We start from the raw sequence: 19,265 nt of genomic DNA on the forward strand, positions 1-19,265 counted from the left end.
TGATCCCACTTCCAGGTCACAATGACTGAACTCATGGTTGATCGAGAGTCCTTTGAGAAGTCCCATGGGACAAGTGCCTCTTACCTGCCTCAGCACCACTGCTCTGACACACTGTCATTCATAATTTCCTTAGTATTCTCACACATTTCCTCTTCTAAATGAACTTTAGAACCTATCAAATTCCAAAAAGTATCCAATCTCACTGGAGTACGTTGACTTTATTTGGAGAGAACAGAATTTGTACAGGAATGTGATGTGCATCGTTTGGGTAGACTCAAGGGATGCTCTTAATTCAGCTGATTCTTTTAGGCTGTATAGGTTGGCCATTCTGTCGTCTGCAAATAATGACAGCTGTAACTCTTCCTCCCCTCTTTCATCTGCGCCACTGCAGGGGTTAGCAGTGCCAGAACATGGCTAAGTAACAGTATGTCCTTGGCCAGCTTCTGACTTGACTGGGAGTGCCTGTGTTGTTTGACTCTTTAGAATGCCAGTGACTGCCGGTTTCAGACAGAGACACCTTTATCTCGATTAGGATGTTTCTTTCTAACCTTAACTTACTAAGCATTTAATAAGGGATAGATTTTAAATTTTACCCAGTATCATTTCAGCATCTATACAGACTATCATAAATTTTGCTCTATTAACCGAAGCTTTGATGAAGGCTGATAAGTAGCCACAGTGCCTCCTAATTTCATCTACATATTCCTCGTCCCTGCACTAGAAATCGAATACTCCAGTAGAAGGATGTACGTGGGTGAAGCTTCATGCCTGACCATAGGGACGGTGCTGAAAGCCTTCTCAAGTTCCCCACCACACCGGGTCCTAGAGGCTTCACTTTCTTTCCAGGGAAAGGAAATATGCCCAATCAAACATCCCCATGACAGGGAGGAGCTCCTGGGGACAGAGGTGCACAGAGTGCAGGAACCAAAGAGAAGTCAAGTAGGATGAAGAACCTCTGTGCCCCTGCCACCATCCCACAAATCAACAGAGACCGAGATGCCAGTTTGAGATGGGGTTTTGGTACCTGAAGTGTCCTATGACCTCTGGCCATGATGGTCTTCATGAATCCTTCCTGCCACTCTGTAGCCCTGGCCAGGGTGTGCAGGTCAGGGAGCACTTAGAGAGGAGCAGTCACAGAAAGCAGCGATTCCTTCTACTCCTCCACCCCACTGCTAACTCTCGGTCCCCTTCCCCACCTCCTGGCTTCACTCTGCTCCTGCTCATCACACCAGGACCTGTGGTCTTTATATAACCACAGGACTCCCCTAGAGCCAGCTCTCGCCTACGGGGACCCTGATGCTGGGCTGTTACCCACTTGACCTCCCCTGCTTCTCCTCCATCCCATTTGGGGGAAAGGACAGGTGTTTGAGCCTGTGCCCAACTAGGTGGATATACTCATAACCCAAAGCAGGGCCGGCACTGCTCACTCTGACCAAGGGCCTTCCCTCCTGCATCTCACTGGCGTCTGCCCCACCCACCCAACAGTGGGCTTATGGGTTGCCCCCAAACACAGAAGCCACAATAAACAGAAAATGAGGGCAGAGCCCAGTCTGTCACAGTTCTGAGAGGTAGATCGGGACAGGATACCCAGTGTGGCTCGTCCACCCCGACCTTATGTGAGGAGGCAGTCTCTGTGGATGAACGTTCTCTTCAGGCCACAAGAAGCCTAGCCCAAGCGGAGGCGAAAGGTGGCTATCTCCATGGGCTCCAAATAGATGTCAGTGCCATTGGAGGGTGAGGCCAGAGGGTACAGCAACGTCAGGGAGGTTGGCTGCAGGAAAACCACATCCAGGCCATGGAAAAGGCTCCCCAGGGCCACCTGTGGGGAGGACAGAAGGTGCAGGGCAGTGCGGGCGCCGGAACACTTGATGGTGACGCTCTTCCTCTACGTAACCTGTGTGAACCTCACAGAAGCTACGGGCCCTCTCCGCAGCAAGGTGCTCACACACACACATGAGTTCACTCAACCCGGAAGCCTATCTGTGGACCTTAGGATAGGAACTGTGGCACTGACTGGGAGCTCCTTAGGACAGGGACCATATCTTGATTCACTTGAGTCACTGGCACCCAGCGCACGGAGGCATTTATCAGTGCTAGCGTTTGCTGGCTTAAACAATGAATAGAGCTTACAAGGTAACAGCGTGATGAACTTTGGTTTTTAATTTCTGGTGTTTCCAATTGTTTGACAGAAGTACCTACTCATGGAACCGAAGTTCTCCATCTGTATGCTGCGTCTGGAACTGGCCCTGCCAGGCCTCAGAGGCTTTGAAAACAAATGTTGACAGCTTCTCCATTCTCTCCATAAGGCCCCAGACTAACCTCCTCGTTGCAGCGTCACCAAGCTCGCTTAGCCTGCCATCCCCAGATGCTCCGTTTCCCTGCCCTCCTCTCATCAGGGGCTCCCTTCCCACATCTGGGGCCTGCTCACCTTGCCTTGGCTTGTGGTGCAGTTGAAGCCCAAGTTCTTGGCCTCAAGGCCACAGTCAAAACCCTTGCGGTGTAAGATGAGTGCAGTTTCTGCTGAGGGCAGGCTGTCGTCCTGGATAACCGACACACGAAGGGCAGTGGGGGCAGGGGGTCTCTGCAGGGCTCACAGGTGCAGCAGCACCTCTGCCCAGAAGGCAGGACTGGGACAGGGAGGAGCCCAGGGGACGAAAGGCCAGGATTTGGTCCCGGAGGTACAGTGCCCACCAGGATACTCACCTCAGCCTGCAGTGTACGCAGGTTGAGCAGGTGGAAGTCACAGGGCACTGAGGAGGCCAGAGGATGAAATGAGCGCAGAGCAGGGCCTGGGAGCTGCCTCTTGGCCACGGGCAGGGCAAGCACAGGGGTGTTCAGGTACATGGAGGTCAGGTGGCTTAGGAGGGACGGGTAGCTGGTAGACAGGCCATCTTGGACCTGAAAGATTGGTCCGAGATGTGGGTGAAGAAGTGGAGCCGGGAGAAGGTGAGGGTGAGGATAAAAGCACATCCAGGTCAGTTCCTTTGGAAGGAACCTCTCTGATGTGTCCGGATACAGGGGTGCCTGACCCCAGGACCCTTATAAGTACAGTCACTTCCCATCTCAAATGACTGAGAAAGGGCTACTTCACTGGCCATTTCTCCTCTAACTCTGTTGGGTTTTGCTTCCGTAACACTATCATGAGCAACACACTCCCATCAGCAGTGTCTCTATCACACAGAATTCTCAGTGCAGGGAGGAAGATGGAAAAAAAGACAGACAGATGCTTCATCATGGAAGATGGGCCTCTGATGGAGAAAGTCCTCGGGGCAACCCCATGGTTTCAAGCATGACTCAGGATCCACAGCACCAGCCCTGATTCTTGGGCCCCAGGGTCCCCACAGCTGTGCCGCCTGAGGATGACATGATAGATGGCTGACCTGACATCACACTCACAGGCCTAAGCTGAACTTTCTTCCATGGCAGCTACTCTTCCACATTCTGGATTTCTGTCCCTAGTGCCACCCTCCTTCCTATTGTCCATAATCTCTCATTTCCCTCAGCCACGATCTCCATTCCCACTGAGCAGTGTCCTCACAAACAGCCCCAGCTTCTACCTCCCAAAGCTTAGTTCAAGTCACCAACATTTCCTGCTTGAATAGCCTTTAACCTGTCACATCTGCTCCCATCTCCCTGAAGATCCATCCTACTCCCTGCTGTTGGACTGAACTGCTTACGGCAGAGTCCAAACAGTGTCTCCCTCCCAGCTCAGATCCTTCACTGGCCTCTAGGAGGAAATCCATACTCTTCACCAGGCATTCGAGGCCCACTACTGTCTGCCCCAACCTACCCACCAATGGCAGCCCAGCACTGGCCATTAGAGCTCACTACAATCATGGAAATATCCTATATCTGCACTAACACAGTAGACACCACATGTGGCTATCGATCACCCGAAGTGTAGCTAGTTTAAATGAAGAACTGAATTTGTTATTGTACTTAGTTTTAATATGGTTAAATAGCCATTTGTGGCTAGTGGTTCTCACACTGGACAGGCAGCTGTAGTCTAGCTGAATGAACTCATGGCCATTCCCCGCTCACATTGTCTTTCCTGCCTCCTATCCTGTGCCTTGGTTCAAGTGTGTAGGGCAGACTCCCATTCATCGAAGATGCGAATGGATGACACCTCCTCCAGGAAGTTGTCCTTGATCCCCTTGGCCCACTACGTTCTCAGGACCAGTGCACGCACCCATTTTCTACCTTATATTTTCACACACATAGCTTGTCCCCAACCCCTACTCACGAGAGGATTCCCAGAGAGCAGAGTTAATATCTTATGCATTTGTGTCCCTCTCAGTCCTTACAGCACAGCAGCTATTTGATGAGTGACTGAGCCCCAGACGTGGGACACTGAGCAGCAGACTCTGCCATCCACAGGCTCCAACTCTGGCTACGAATCGCTAACACTAGTTCAGCACCCCATTGCTGGCCCTTACCTCTTGGTTCCTGCTCCTGCTGTTGTGAAAGATCAAGCCCCTAAGCATGGCTGCCAGTTTGGAGAAAAAGCCAGGCTGGTGGGGGCAAAGAAAGCCATGAGATGAGCTGGGTCGGAGCAGAAAGGGTTAGAGGACATGGGGTTGGGAAGGCGGGAGATGAGCATGAGGAGGGCACAGGCGATAGGGTGACAGGGTGCTGTGGGAGAGGGGCGCTCTGTGAGATGCAGCAGCACAGCGCAGACACACTCCCCGCCGCCCCGGGGAGCAGGCCCTACTCTCACTGTCCCTTGCCCACCTCCAGTACGTTCCTCAAGCCCAGACTGGAACCCCAGGGCCACCCAAGGAGCCTAGCCTGACCTGGCTCCTTCAGGGGAGGCCCAGAACTTACCTCCCTGCCCGCGGTTCGCCGTTCCAACAGGAGACGGAAATGGTTGCAAGTTCTCTTGTTGTCCTTGAGCCCTTGGCCCAGGCCCCGGTTGTCGTCCTGCATTAGTCGCCGGTCCAAGATCACCTCCAGCTGGCCTGGGGAAGTTAACTGTGAGCCCCCAGCCTGCCTCCCTCACCCCCAGACACCAACCTCTGGAAGAAGAATCCCAACCACAGGCCCGAGGGGAAAGCTCAGGGAGCTGGCTGGAAGCTGAGTCCTTCAGGGGACAAAGCAGCTGTGGAACCTGGAGCTGGAAGGGGCTTAGTGCTAGACTGGTTTCACAGGGGAGGAAACAAGAGCCCAGAGCAGGCAGCCTGACCCTGGCAGTTAACCACCTGTGCTCTGTGGCTCAGGAGTAGGGCTGGCCTGGGTGCCCAGGCAGGGAGCCGTCTCTAGACTGGCTGCATGAAATGAAGTAAACAGCAAACACAAAACCCCATCATCAGCCAACAGCAGCTGCTGCAGAGGCCCTGGCCTGGGGCAGGTTTTCTCAGGGTGGGCAGATTTTGTTGGGACTAGAACACGTGGTCTCCAGCTCTGCCCACTGCAGCTGTCAAAAGGAGGGCTGAGAGAGGACAGCCAGATGGCTTGTCAGGCAGAGACACAGGTCATCTGGGGTTGCCCTGGGGACAAGAGGTGGCAGATGATCACCTCTGCTTTCTTTTTAAAATATGCTTGGGAAAGGGACTCTCTGCAAAGCTGACATACATTGGGATGAGGATTTTTCCCAGCACCTGTTTTTTAAGAATCTCTTGAAAGGAGCCCACATAGATGGCTCTATCTGCCCTCCTATCTCCCCAGCCCTGAGCAACCACAGAAAGACACCCCAAAATTCTAAAATGGACTCCCTGCATATAAAACAATCACTTAGCACGTTTTTCCAGAAGGGCAGAGAGAACCAACTGGGGACACTGGACTGGATTAGGAATTTTATAGCCAAGGTGACCTGGGCAAAGAGGCAGCAGAGCCACACTGCTTCCAGCAGGGAGTCAGGTCCCTACTGTGCTCACCACAGGACCCCGCAGAGCCTGGACTGGGCACTCTTGGCTCACCCCTGCACAAAGGTTCCATCCCCAATATGGATGATCTGAAGGCCTCCAAGGCCTCTAAGTGCAAACTATTCACTTTATCCTGAGGATACGAGAGCCACCTGGGCTGACCCGGTGTGACCAGTTCCAGGTCAGTCTCCTCATGTCCTGGTTTTGACTCTTAAGAATGTCATTCTCTCTTTTAATGACCACTAGTAGGAAAGCAGGATGTACTTTTCTCCTTTGCTAAGTATTTCATTATAACGCTGAACATACTTTTCCAACTTCCCCTACTCCCACCCCTGACCAGGAGAAGGGGGTTGCACACTTGAAATCACCCAACACCCTGATGCTTCTGGAGTGGATCCAATAGGCCACCTACCCCCCCCACTCCAGTCACCTCCACAGCTGCTTACACCAGGGGAAGGGTGACGGCAGGCGGCTGCCTTCCTCTAAGGCCTGCTGGTGTGTGACTGACAGGAGCTATTAATGGTTTGCATAGACTGGAGAGGGGGGAGGCCTGCAAAGGGGACAGGCCTGGGAGTCAGGGATGAGCTTCTCAACCTTGCCTTCCACCCTCCACACAGCGCCTGTTCCCCACTCACCATCGTGGAGGCTGGAGACGCCCAGGGCCTGGGCAGTGTGCAGCGTTAGGCGGTTCTGTGCATCCTGGAGGTAGGCCATGACTGGCATGGGGTAGAAGTTGGCCTGCAGGGGCAGCTTCTTCAGATACCGCCGGGGCTGCACCTGTGGGGCAAGGCCAGCAGATCAGAGTGTCCGGGCGCTATCTGAGCCCCTTATCACTCTTGACTCTGATTCCTCCTCCTCTGTTGTGGCAGACCACCCACCGGGGCCTGTGAAAGAGGCAGTAAACAGCTCAAGTTCTGCTCCATGGGGTCTCCCAGGCCCTGGCCATCACCTGGAAGCCGTTGAGGTCCGTGAAGAAGGTGCCCTGGCTGTGGATGTACGTCTGGATGCGCAGGGCCAGCTCCTTGTTGACGTAGTCCCGGATATCCACCAGTAATGACACGTCCAGAGACAGCCCCTCCACCCCTGGGCACAGGACAGCGGGAGGGGCTGAGTGGCGTGAGGGTGAGTCACAGCCCAATACCAGGCAATTCCCAGCATTTCTGGACAACCCCTACTCTGAGAGAATTAGGTGTCATTCTTGTCTCCAATGATACATTTGTTGGGCAGGAGGAAGAGCATGTCACAGCCCACAGAGCCCACACTTCCTTCCCAGCCTTCCTCATTGGTGAGGCTAACCTGGCAGGTTATAAAGCCGGACCACCTGGTGAACGTGCTCGTAGTAGGCAACCACCTCTGAGAAGAAAGGGCCTTCTGTGACGCGCAGCACAGGGGGGTCCTTGGGGACGTAGGGCTGGGGAAAGAGCAAGTGGCAGCTGAACCCACAGCACGGAGTACAAAGCAGGGGGGTACCAGCCCATGGTCAGGCAGGACGTGTTCCCAGTAGGCTCTGGGCTGAGACCCGTGGCTGAGCCGGGCCCAGGCCCCCAGGTGGTATTCCTCAGCCCTCTATACCCACCAGGGGTAGCATGGGTGAGGCACCCCGGCAGGCTGGGGTCACCCTGGAGGAAGGCCCATGCCCTTCCTTATTGCATGTGAACTTTAATTCACATCTCCTAGTGCCTTCTGCTCACGAGGCTCCCAGGGCCCGCTGGGGTGTGCAGTGTCTTTAGGGTACCTTGGCCTCGCCATCAGGCAGGAAGAGGTAGGCTCCACTCTTGTCTTTGGATGTGCGGGTGCCATAGATGAGGAACTCCATGTCTACCCGCTGCTCCTGCTCCTCGTCCACCCTTCGGATGCTCTGCCAAGAAACACAGCCCTGACCCCTGGCCCCACACCAGCATGTCAGGCTTGCCCCCTGGGAGGGCATGGACGTATTTCCCCAAGGAGCCAAGCCCACTTCCCTGTGCTGTCAGCTCAGAACTGAGAAGGCCCGCTCCTGGGTCCACCCTCAGTCAGGTGGCAGCAGGCTTCCAGGCAGAGGCAGCTTGGCACGACCCCCCGACATGCGTGCCCTCCTCTGGCTTCCAGCCCCTGGCCCTTTACCTTGAGGAGCCCAGTAAGGCCTGAGAACCAGACCTGCATGTAGCGGTTGCTAAGGGTGAAGTCGCTGGTGCCAGAGTCAATGATGCGCAGCGGGAAGGCCTCGTGCCTGCTGATGGACAGCTGCCGCCCGTGCAGGTAGATGCGTACAGAGGAGGGCAGGGTCCGGGGCCCGTCCAGGCCCAGTTGCAGCTGCAGCACACCGAGGCCCAGGGCTGGCAGGCGGACGGGCAAAGACACCTGTGGGCATGGGAGGGGTGAGAAAGTGCGGGCCACGGCATGGGTGTCAGTTCTGGACGCAGGTCTGGGGTTCAGGCCCTGAGAGTCTGATCAAGTCCCTGTACCCACCAGGGCCTCTGTCGCCTCCACTGAAAGGGGAGGTGATATTCCTTGCCCCTTGTCAGACATTCACAAGTCTCAAAGAACATCTGAAAAACTATGAAATGGTAACCACACAGTAAGGTTTCAACAAACATATGCTGAATGAACAAATGAAGGGGCAACATAATCGACACTTTTACCATCATCACAGTATCCCAAACTTCACCTTCCTCTCAAGGACAGACTCAAATCCCAGGAATGACTGTCCTTGGGGCAACCCCTCTCCCCAGGACTCCTGTCACCAGCCTGGGGAGTAAGAGGGCCACAAGCAGGAGGGTGGGAAGCTGGTGTAGAAGGGCAGAGTGAGGCCCCAGGGAGAGGCCAAGGATCAGCACACAAGGCCGAGGCCGGGCCCCACCTGGTAGACATCAGGGGCCATGTCAGTGGCAGAGTTCCAGTGTGCGCTGATCTGCACAGCCAGGGGCTGACCCTCCTCTGAAAGGACCCGCACCCGGGGTGAGCTGACCAGCAGGGACACCACGCTGAGCCGCTCCTGTTCCAGTGGGTTGAATAGCACCACATACCTGTGGGAGAAGGTAGACTCACCCAGGAGGCCACTGCTCTGGGGCAGTGGAAGCTGGAATGGCAGCCAGGCCAAGAGTCCCTTGATGGTTCAGCAGGTGTGGGGGTGGGAGGGTGCCTAGAGCCAGGGAGGGACTGCCATTGTGCTTGGCATGGCTCACCTGGGTGAGGAGTCCAGCTGGATCACTGTACGCTCTGGTAGTGCATCATGATTTAAGCGAGTGTCATCCTGGAATGAAGCGGTTGGGAAGGGAAGAACCATCATGGGGCTCAGCCCGACTTGGAGTCTTGCTTCCCCCGCCCCCCACCTGTCCCAGACATGGACCACCAGCTGGGCTGGGCACACATCTTTCACCCCAGGACCGGGGAGGAAAAGGAGCAACACGTTCATACCACAGCTCTTGGCACGGGACTGAACACACCAGAGGGTCCCCCCGAGCAGATGCAGAAGCGGGGCTCACCATTTGGAGGAAGGGCGCTTCAGGGTCAAAGTGGTAGGTTTCCTTGTCCCCCAGCACCAGATAGTGAGCTGCATTAATGACGACCTGCTTCAGGTTGACAAGGGAGCGCAGAAGCCTGGGAGGGCGGGCAGGAGAGGGACCATGGGAGAGATGACCACTGAGAGGCTGTCCACCTGCCAGCAGGACGAGCTCTTGGTGCATCCTCCTTTTGGGAATCATGGGCAGAGGCTTGGAGCTGATGGGAAAGAGGAAAGGGCTCCCACCTGACCCCATAGTCCACCACTACTGCCTCCTTGGCAGTGCCAGTGATGGCGTCGTGGTGCTGGAACAGCCCCAGTGTGCGCCGAGCTTCTGTCAGAAGAGCGAAGTTCGAGAGCGGGTACTGGCTTGCCAGTCCGGAGCGGCGAGCGTGAGCTACAGCCAGGCTGTACAGAATCTCTGCCCCCCTGTGCAGAGAGAGAAGTCAGCCTCCTGCCCACACAGCTCCCCGGGGCCACCCTCACGCTGCAAGCCCCGCTCCTCTTCCTCCCACCCCTTCTCCACCTGTCTTGGTCTCCATGCCCTTTTAGCCCCTTCTGAGCCAATCCAGCCCTTCCTTAAACCCCAAAGGCTTACTCTACTCACTCCAGCTTGGAGTGGGGGCAGGTCTCACCGCAGGTGGGCTTCCAGGACGCGGTCCAGGCTCTTGTAGAAAGGCCGGGAAGTGTAATAGCCTGTCCAGTAATGGTCCTCCCGGTCCGCGTAGGAGAAGAAATCCCCGCTCAGCACAGGAAAACCTGGAGGCCGGGCCCCTGGCTCCACCCCTGTCCTCTTGTATAGAGCGTCAAAATAGTCAGAGAGGGTGCCAAACTGGGCCTGTGGGGACCCCAAAAACCCGCTTCCATCAGTTTTAGAGTCTGCTGAGAGTTGCGGCTCCCAATACTGTGGCTGGGGGCTAAAGGCAGGGATTTTGCCTACGCAGAGGGCAGTCACGGTACATCCTATCCTTCTGGGACTCACAGAAGCTGGGGAGCCTGGGAAAGAACTGTGACACAAAAGGGAAATCTTGCCCCAGAATTGGGAACAAACCCTTGCTTTGGAGTGGTAACACGGAGCACGAAACCTCACAGGAAGGGCTGGGCTGCAGCACCGCTGAGGCCCCTCCCCAGCTCAGCAGCCCCTCACACCTGCACATGGAGGTCAGGCTTGCTGTTGAGGAAGTCAAAGAGCCGCTGGTAGTTGAAGAACTGGGCATCCCACTCGTGGGGCTTGTCGTATCGGAAGTCATCGCCCAGTGGCACCAGGAGGACGTTGCTTCGGAACAGCCGGGACTTCTTCCTGTACTGGTCCAGGAGCAGGCCTGCCCTGTGGGTGGGGAGGGGAATGGGCCCAGCATGAAGTCTCGGTCACACAGGATCAGGAGCAGAACCAGCATGAAGGAAGCCCTCTGATACATCCTCATCACGGAGTCACTCAGTTTGTGGGCAGATACCTTGTGGGGTGGGAAACCCAGTCCCAGGGAGCTCAGTGTTCTCTGGACAACTGGAGAGTTCTTCCTGATGCATGGCTTCAACTCCCTGGCCCCAGTTCTGCCCTTGGACACCACACAGAACAAATCGGTCCTTCCTCCCCATGACTATCCTTCAAACATATAAAAGATGTGTTCACATTCCCTGTGCTTTCTCATCAGGCTCCACCATGCCAGCTCCTCCAGCTATTTGGTCCCTACACAACGGTTTAGAATCCGCTCACCAGCAGTTCTCTGAGCAGCCCATTTGCCAGGATCCTAGAGTGCGGGGCCCAGCGCTGAATATGGGAGTCCAGGGTGGGCTGACCCACCAAGGCAAGACAGGCCACACACCTCCAATCTGGCCAGAGCCACCCTGGGAGCTGTGTAAGTACTCAGGCGCTTGGCAGCCCCCGCCATGCTGACATCAGTGACCATGTTTTCCGTGCACAGAGCCCAGCAAGATCTTCTCTCATCCAGAATTTTCCTACTCTGTTTTCTGAAGCTAAGGGTGGAGCCTTACCTTTATATCTAATAAATCTTATCTGGTAGATATGGCCCACGTGCCAACCTACTGAGATCTTTTGGGATCCTGACTCTGACACTCCAGCTTTGTTTTGCCTACCAGTTAGTGGGAGAGAAGAGCCCAGACTTGGGGACCAGACTTCACCAATGCCAGCTCCCATGCACCAGCTGCGCAACCTTGAGTAAGTTACTTAACCTCTCTGGGCCTCAGTTTCTATAAAATGAGGATAACATCAGTAACTACCATCATAGTATTACGAAAATTGAAACGAACTGAACAAACTAGTATTTGTTAAACAGAACAATGCCTGGCACATTATAGGAACTATATATAAACGTTTATTATTTTCTTTTTCATACAAGTCACTAATAAAATCAATAAAAACCAGAGCCCTGTGGCATATCATTAAAGCCTTCTTCTCTTTTTAGACCGACCTGATAGGCATGTTACGGGTGTCACAGTTCAACCAGCCACTAATCTATTAACCATACTGGTCCAGCTTGTTCTTTTCCACTTTGCTCTCAAGAAAGAACTCATCAAATACCACTTTCCTCTAATTTACCAGCCTCACAAGCCTTTTAAAGAAGAAAATGAAGTTACCGCCAAAGACTTGCTCTCTAAACCTGGCCTGGCATCTGTAGATCACAGCTGCTGCTTTAAGAAAAATCATGCCTTAAAAGCCCTAAATTCTTGCTTGGAATCAGCAGTCAGATTTCTGGATTCTGGAAACAAAAGACCACTTTCTTTCTCTCTTGGTCACATGCTTCACCTCTTGGACATCAGGGAAATCAGAGTCTTGCAACAGGAAAACCAGTTCAACTTGTTATATATATATATTTTTTTTTTTTGGTGGGGGGAGGTAGTTAGGTTTACTTATTTATTTATTCTTAGACGAAGTACTGGGGATTGAACCCAGGACCTCGTGCATGCTAAGCATGCGGTTTACCACTGAGCTACAATCTCCCCTTCTCAGCTTGTTATATTCTTAAGACCAATCCAGTTCTGGCTAAATCGTTTGTTTAGCTCTCTCATAATCCACCCTTTCCCGGGGGAGCTGATTTCAGCAACGTCTTTAGGGGTCCCTAAGGATTCTCTCAAAGGAAACAGGTCTGCTTTTTTGGAGGCTGGAGGCTGGAGGCTGCTGGGTGGGATGCAATGTGCCTCTGAATGGGATTCTGGATGCACAGAGCACTGAGGATCCTGGCCAACTTCAAGCCAAGGCAGGAGGCCTGAGCTTAAAGGCATCCCAGGCTAAAGGTTGTACGGCACTGCACCTGATTTGAGAATTATTCACCTCTGAGTCAGTCTGCTGGCTCTGACAGTTTGTTAGGACACTGGAAAACGTTCTCATTCTAGAAAAGGTGGTTCCTTTGAGCCACTCTAGTTTTCCTGGGAGACGCAGTAAAAGAGCTGCCACTGTAGCGGCTGTGGGCCTGAACCCTCCACCATTTTATGGATGTAGAACCAGAAGTTCCCCCATGCAGCAGAGCCCAGACCAGAGGCCAGCTCTCCTGACTCCTCTGTTGAGGGAAAATGGCACCACCACGCCCATTCTAGGGCTGCGAGCACATACCTCTCAGCCACATTCTCCTCTGTGATAGCCCGGGGCGGCACCTTCCAAGGGCAGTTGATGCGCCCACCGGGCAAGCGCTTGAAATCAAACTGGCAGCAGATCTTGGGATCTGGGCCACATGTGTGGGGGACATCATAGCTGTAGAAGGGCATCATGTGGCAAAAGATGTCTGTGCTGGAGTCCGAGTCTGTGGAAGACACATCAGGCAGTCAGCCTGGGCACAGGGATGCCAGGAGGACAGGCATCTGCTCCAGCTAAAGGCAGCCCTGATAGAGCGTGAGGCCTGAGCTAGACTTAAGGCGGCAGAGGACATGCAGGCCAAGGGTAAGGACACAGGGAGGGCTGTGGAGCCCTCAGCTCCTCCAAGGGACAGTATGCTCAGACCCCTGGGACAGATAGCAGGCCCCGTAGAGGCCAGAGATCGATGTGATCCCCACCTAACCTGAAGGAGAGAGCTTCTGACAGTCTCCACCAGTGCTTGTTGGTCTGCTTGGAAGGGCACATGGGTCTTATTTCTGATATCCCTGTCCTTTCCCAGTGAGAACTACTCTGTGACCCCCTCCACCCTACCTGGCCTTACCCCAGGTCTGCCTCCACATGAACTCCAGGCTGTGGGTAGCAGCAAAGTGCTTCTTGATGGCATAATGCACCCTCTGAATCAGCATGCTGGTCAGGTTGGCGCGGCGCAGCAGATAAGGCATGGTGGGGCTGTGTCCAAAAGGGTCCACTGCCCAGCCGGAGCGCGGGGTTGCACCTGGGCAGGGGCACAGAAGCCAGAGGCCTGAATGCCTCACAACCTGGCCTCCCAGTACTGGGGCCCCAGTTCCCCTCTTGCCGTCACACCAGGTCCATGCTGGTAAAATTAGCCTAGAAAGGAACCACCTCTGCCTATTCCTGTGCCTTATAGCCACCTGCTGTCCTCTGGGCGCAGACTACCACTCATGAGCCAGACTCACCGAGGTTTTTCTCCAGCCACTGGTGTCCCTCAATGAGCTGGTCAATCAGCGCAAAGTAGTGGGAGTTGGCCTCATCCGGCATTACCCAGCCTCCTGTCGCAATCTCTAGCTGCCCGTTTCCCACCAGCCTAGAGTTAAGGACTCACACTCAGCGTGGGGTGGAGACCCTTTGCTCAGTCCTGCCAACCAGATGCCAGGACCTATGTGTACTGGCCTCACTGAGCCAGCTCACCCGAACCCAAGGCCAAGAAAATAGACATGTGCCCTCCCTTCCCTCCAGCCAACCTCCATGCTGCCCTGGCTCTGCTTAGCCCTGGACCTCTGTCCGTGCTTCCAGGGGCTAGGCCCTGTGCTTTTTTTTCAACTGTGTTCACACTACTTTGATTTGAACTACCACTTCTTGTCTTCTCAGTCCCGGCCCCTCTACCATCATGCCTCATCTCTGACATGGTTCCCTTTGCCTCTCCCTGGCCCCTTGGTACCCACAACTCCAGGAGACAACCTCACACCCATCCTAGGGCCCACAGCCCTCCCGTGCTCCCCAACTGGCACTGGCCTTCGGACTGCCGCTTTCTTTTGGGCATTGATGTTGTCCCACCACTTGGCGAAGAAGGAGACTTCTGCCCAGAGGAAGCGCCGCCGGGGGTCCTCCTGCAGCTTGGACACCATGCTGTTAAGGATGTGCTGGGTCTGCTCGGTGTAATACTTGTCAAAGGTCTTAATCCAGCCTGAGGAGCCAACATAGGGTCCCCTGAAGATGCCACCCTCTTCTTCAACTCTCCCTCATCTTTGCCGTCAGAAAGCCTACTCCACAGCCCGGCTCCCAGAGGTCTGCTGGGCACTCACCTGGGTCATTGTGAGAGTGTGGGACCACAAACACCTGCAGGTCTTCAGTGTCCCAGTCATGAGGGCTGTAGGAGATGTCAAACCCTTGCTTCCACACGCCGCCATCCACATTGTCAAATGGTAACTCCTCTGATACAGTCAGCATCTGCCAGGCAGGAGAGCAGCTCAGTGCCCCAGCCATGGCCACCGTGGGTCCCTGCCAGCTCTGACTCTTACCTGCAGCTCTGGCTTCTGGCCCCGGCCCCCCAGAGCAAACTGGCAGTCTTGAGGAGAGATGGAGAAGAAGCTAGGCCGGGGCTCTGGTGGCACCACCCAGGAGCTGTTGGCCGTATAGTAGGGCAGCAGGGCAGGTGGGCCCTCCACGTTGGCTGTCAGCTCCAGGACGGAGTCCTTGATGTGGCTGATGATTTCATGGTTCTCCTCCAACAGCTGCTCCAGCTGTTCAATGCGGTTCTGCAGCACAGAAATTTGACTCTGCCAAAAAAACCAGAAAGCAGTCACGCCCAGCTCCTCACGTCACAGGATCTCTGCATAGGGCCCAACACCTGAGGCCCTCCCCAATCAAAGGTAGGACCATGAGCCTACAGGGCTGCATGGCTCTGGGCAGGCAAGGGAAGAGTTGCACACCACTACGGAGAACTGTAATCCTCTCGGTTTGGGAGTACCCTCACTCTCCAACTCACAGTTGGCAAAGATTTCATCTCCCACACCTACTCGCAACAATTGGCGTTGCCTATCTGGAGCATCGTGCTGACAAGGACTGCACTGGGGCTTAGTGGGAAAGAATGCTGCAATCCATTAGCAATGTCTGCCAAGAATTCAGGAGGACAAAGTGACAGTACATATTGCCATTTTTTCTCTCCATTCTTTTTTTTTTACCATCATTGTTTTCAGCTATGAGTTTCTAGAATATTCCTGCTCTGGGCTGACATGACTCTCCAGCTGGGGCAATAACCTGATCCCAGATGATTTGTATACAAAGAGATTAGCAGCCAGGCATGACTCACCCGGGGGAAGTTCCCACCATTCTGGTGGCGGGTGGGATCATGCTGCACTCGGTCCAGCATGAGGTAGAGTGAGAAGACAGCCACGCAGAAGATAGCAGCCCCACACACTGTCACCTGCTTTTTCAGCTTCATACTGGCCTCCACACACACCTGGCTGGAGGGACATCAGATGTAGCTCCAGAAGGCAAAATCCCCTTGGAGGTCTTTCCACCAAATGCTCCAATGAGTTCCTGAGGGCTGCTCTCGAGGAACACCTATTTGCCTGACTCCAAAGAAAAGGAAACTTCCAAGCACTAAACCCCAAACTTCCAAACACTGGCTACGGATCCTGACCCAACCTGGATCGTATTCTCTTGGTTGAGATACAAAAAGCATAGAAAGAGGCACATCTGAGGCCAATCCTGCCTGGTCCTGGTAGCAGCTCTGCCCCTAGAATGGAGATGATGCTCTCTCCCAGGCAGATGCTATAAAAAACAACCGAATAACAACTTCCCAGCTGTGACTCCTGAGTTCACCATACAACTTCCTGATTATAACCAGCCGCTCTCAGAGCTTGCCTACAAAAAAAACACAGGCAGTTAGTTAAAGGAGGTAGGTGTCCAGGCTCCCTGGCCATGTGCTTCTAATTTGAGAGGAACAAACTGGTATCTGTTTTGATTTAAAGGATATAGCTAGCTAAATCCCCCAAGAGACTCACAAGAAAGCCTTTCTCCCTGCCCTCTTGGATCAGACTCACCAGAAACAGTGCCTGGCACAGCTCCTCTCTTATTCAAAAACGCAGAATGAACTTAAGAAGAAGCCACAGCTTCTGTTTCTAACATAAAGAGCCCTACATCTTCTCCCTGTTAGTTCTGATTCCTGCAGTGGGTAACTTTCAGCCTCTGCTTATAGAGCATTTACGGGACCCCCTTGGAAGTCAACAGTGATTGATGTAGAAGATCCCCTGGGTAGGGAGAAGCTAGGCACAGCTGCTCGGTTGTGGGGCAACTTCAGAGAACCAGTGCCTTCCGCCACCGCCCGCGGACCGCACTTGCCTGCCTGCCGGGCGGAGTGGGGCCGCCAGCTGCCGGGCGGAGCGTGGGCAGGAGCGGCGACTCCGGAGTCTTCCTCCAGCCCTGGGGCTGGGGAGCTATGTCGCCTCTGCAGCGTTGTGCCCTACTTAGGGCGATCTGATTCCACTCAGGAGTCTCCGGGCAATATTTTTAGCCCTTGGAAGCTGGGTCCAGGCCAAAGTAGGTGGAGCTGAGGAGAAAGAGTTGGATCACAGGGGGCCGGCACCTGCCGCCGGGTCTTCGGCTGCTCGTCTGTCTGCCAGCCCAGCCCCCTCCCGGCCCTTCCCGGCCGCGGCCCTCCCCGGTTTTGCCGGCCCCGGGACCGCAACGACAACTGCCCAGTGAGGGGGCTCGGGCCGTCTCCGACACCGAAGCGCCGCAGGCGCTCCTGCCGCTCGAGCCGGCCTCGGCCAGGGCATTCGTAACCCTCCCCGCGCCCAACCGGCGCGTTACCTCTGCGGCCGGCCTCCGTCCGCACCGCTCCGCGCCCCGCTCCCCGCTCCGAGCCCAGCCGGCCGAGCTGCGCCCCTCACAATTCCGGGGGCGGCAGCCGGCGCGGGGGCAGCGACTCAGGCGAAGGCGAGCGCCCGCCCACCCGTCACCCCCCACTCCGCTGCACCCACCCGGCGCTGCTCCCTTGCCTCTCGCGGCCGCCAGGCCGAGCGGCGTGCGTGGCGGGGACAGCCTCGCCGCGCCCACGCGCCGCCCCGGCCCCGCCTGCTCGCCGCGGCCCCGCCGCTGTCTGCCGGTGCGCCCCGCGGAGCCGGGCCTCAGGCAGCCCTCTCTCGGCTCCGGGGGCCAGCCGGCGCCTCCCGTGTTGTCAGCGTCGTGGCCCCGGGCGCCGGCAGCGTGTCCGCAGTGCGCAGCCGCAGTCCGGTCCCCGGCCTTCGCGCGCTGCGGAGCAGAAAGGAGGGGCGCGCAACTTTAGGTTTTCCGAATCTTCCTAGAGTAAGCATGTTAACAACCGGTGGTATAAACATTGCTCCCGCACTTCACTAGCCGAGCGATGGAGTACATTTTCCGAGCCTTTCCCGGTTCCGGTGTCGGTATCCTTAATTTGATGCAGCTGCGCTCCTCAGGCGAAGGGGTGCTGCCTCCTATTGGTACGGTGCAGGAATCACCATCCCTCTCCGTGCTTGCCACCAGTCAGTAACAGTTTTCCTGTTGTTCTCCTTTTACTGGGCATCTGAGTTGTTTATAATTTTGCAGCATAATAAACCACATTAGTGAACATCTCCATGAATTCCACACTTGTCTTCTTTTCAAATTATTACCTTAGGACAAATTTGCACCAGTGAGGTTACCTGGGCGACAGATAAGGACTGATAAAGGCTGCTGATACTTGGCATTCTATTGCCCCCCAAAAGGATTGTGCCAGTTTCCACTGTCACTTACAAACTGTGGGAAATTGCTTAAACAACTTTTTAGTTGGTTAACTAGATTTACAAACACATTTCATTGTTTTTACTCCCCTTTCTTTTATCACCCTCAGAAATATTTTTCCAGATTTATTTGCTAAACTAGAATGCCTGTTACTAAGGTGTAAGAGCTAAGCTGGGTTCATCATCCTCTATGTGTGTTTTGCCCTGTGTTCTGGGAAATTTATCTTCCAACCTTCCTAATGAATTTTTCATTTTGGCAATCATAATCTTATTTTCAAGAGCTCTTATTGGTTCTCTGGTGGTTATTTTTTTTAAAAATTGAGGTGCAACTTACAGTATATGGCACAAGTCTTAAAAGTACTGCTTGATGAGTTTTAATAAATGTATATACAACTGTAATCACCGCTCAGATGAAAACATGAGACTTTCCCATCGCTCTAAAAGTTTCCCCTCTATCAAGAGTTTAAGCAGGCCCTAAGTGCAGCATGGTAGCTAACAGGGCGACCAGGAACACTATGCAGCTGCTAGGTGTGCCTACTACACTTCCATGAGACCCAGCCAGCAAGGAGATGACAAGCCCCAATAGATCCAGACAGCTATTACTCACACAGACAGCAAAAGCAAGACCAGCATGGTGTGGCAGCTTTCCCTAGTCACAGGCCAACACTGAACCAGAGGGACCAGATGACAGGCAGCATGGTGGTAGGTCTCTCTGTGGCTGAGGTGCCGACTCAACTACAATCAGACAATTTTATGGCCTGCAGCTACACTCTAAATGGAAGGAGGAGGAGCAAGGTGGAAAGGCCTGCACTCAACTGAAACTCGGAAGAGGGAGGAGAAAGGGCCTTGTGGCATTTCCCTCAGAAGAGGGTGGCTTCTCACCAGGCTGCTTCTCCCCTTGTTCCAACAGGGATCATAGTGTGTTCTGCCAAGACTTGGGTTGGACTGTGGTCAAGCCTTGCGCCCAGGCAAGGTGGTCAGGGCACTGTGTCAGAGCTGTTTCTGAAAACTCTACTTCCCACCACCCCAATCTTCCATGCATCCAGCTAAGAATTCTTTCCAGGAGCATGTCACCCCTTAGATAGTCTGATTCATTTTACTGATGGGAGCTT

At 54.5% G+C, this 19,265-nt stretch overlaps 1 protein-coding gene across 9 annotated transcripts; it reads right to left on the bottom strand.

The window, feature by feature from the left end:
- Positions 1–199: 199 nt before the first annotated feature.
- On the bottom strand, positions 200–17,463 carry MAN2A2 (mannosidase alpha class 2A member 2). 9 transcript variants are annotated; one of them, XM_064480592.1, is made up of 24 exons: positions 17,395–17,463; positions 16,754–16,961; positions 15,720–15,869; positions 14,929–15,186; positions 14,713–14,857; positions 14,423–14,594; positions 13,867–13,994; positions 13,491–13,664; positions 12,911–13,097; positions 10,492–10,669; positions 9,978–10,180; positions 9,589–9,771; positions 9,326–9,440; positions 9,026–9,093; positions 8,701–8,866; positions 7,965–8,201; positions 7,597–7,719; positions 7,158–7,272; positions 6,811–6,944; positions 6,497–6,638; positions 4,825–4,958; positions 2,704–2,898; positions 2,429–2,539; positions 200–1,819 (listed from the first exon to the last, which is right to left on the bottom strand). In XM_064480592.1, the coding sequence occupies exons 3-24, from the start codon at positions 15,849–15,851 to the stop codon at positions 1,667–1,669; spliced, it is 3,453 nt and encodes a 1,150-aa protein (XP_064336662.1). In that variant the 5' UTR covers positions 15,852–15,869; positions 16,754–16,961; positions 17,395–17,463; the 3' UTR covers positions 200–1,666. The 9 variants fall into 9 exon arrangements, with proteins under 9 accessions (XP_064336662.1, XP_064336660.1, XP_031296442.1 ...); XM_064480590.1 differs by having other exon boundaries at positions 15,720–16,276; XM_031440582.2 differs by adding an exon at positions 4,437–4,511 and having other exon boundaries at positions 15,720–16,961.
- Between the last annotated feature and the right edge of the window lie 1,802 nt (positions 17,464–19,265).

This window comes from Camelus dromedarius, chromosome 29, assembly GCF_036321535.1.
Source record: "Camelus dromedarius isolate mCamDro1 chromosome 29, mCamDro1.pat, whole genome shotgun sequence".
NCBI lineage: Eukaryota > Metazoa > Chordata > Mammalia > Artiodactyla > Camelidae > Camelus > Camelus dromedarius.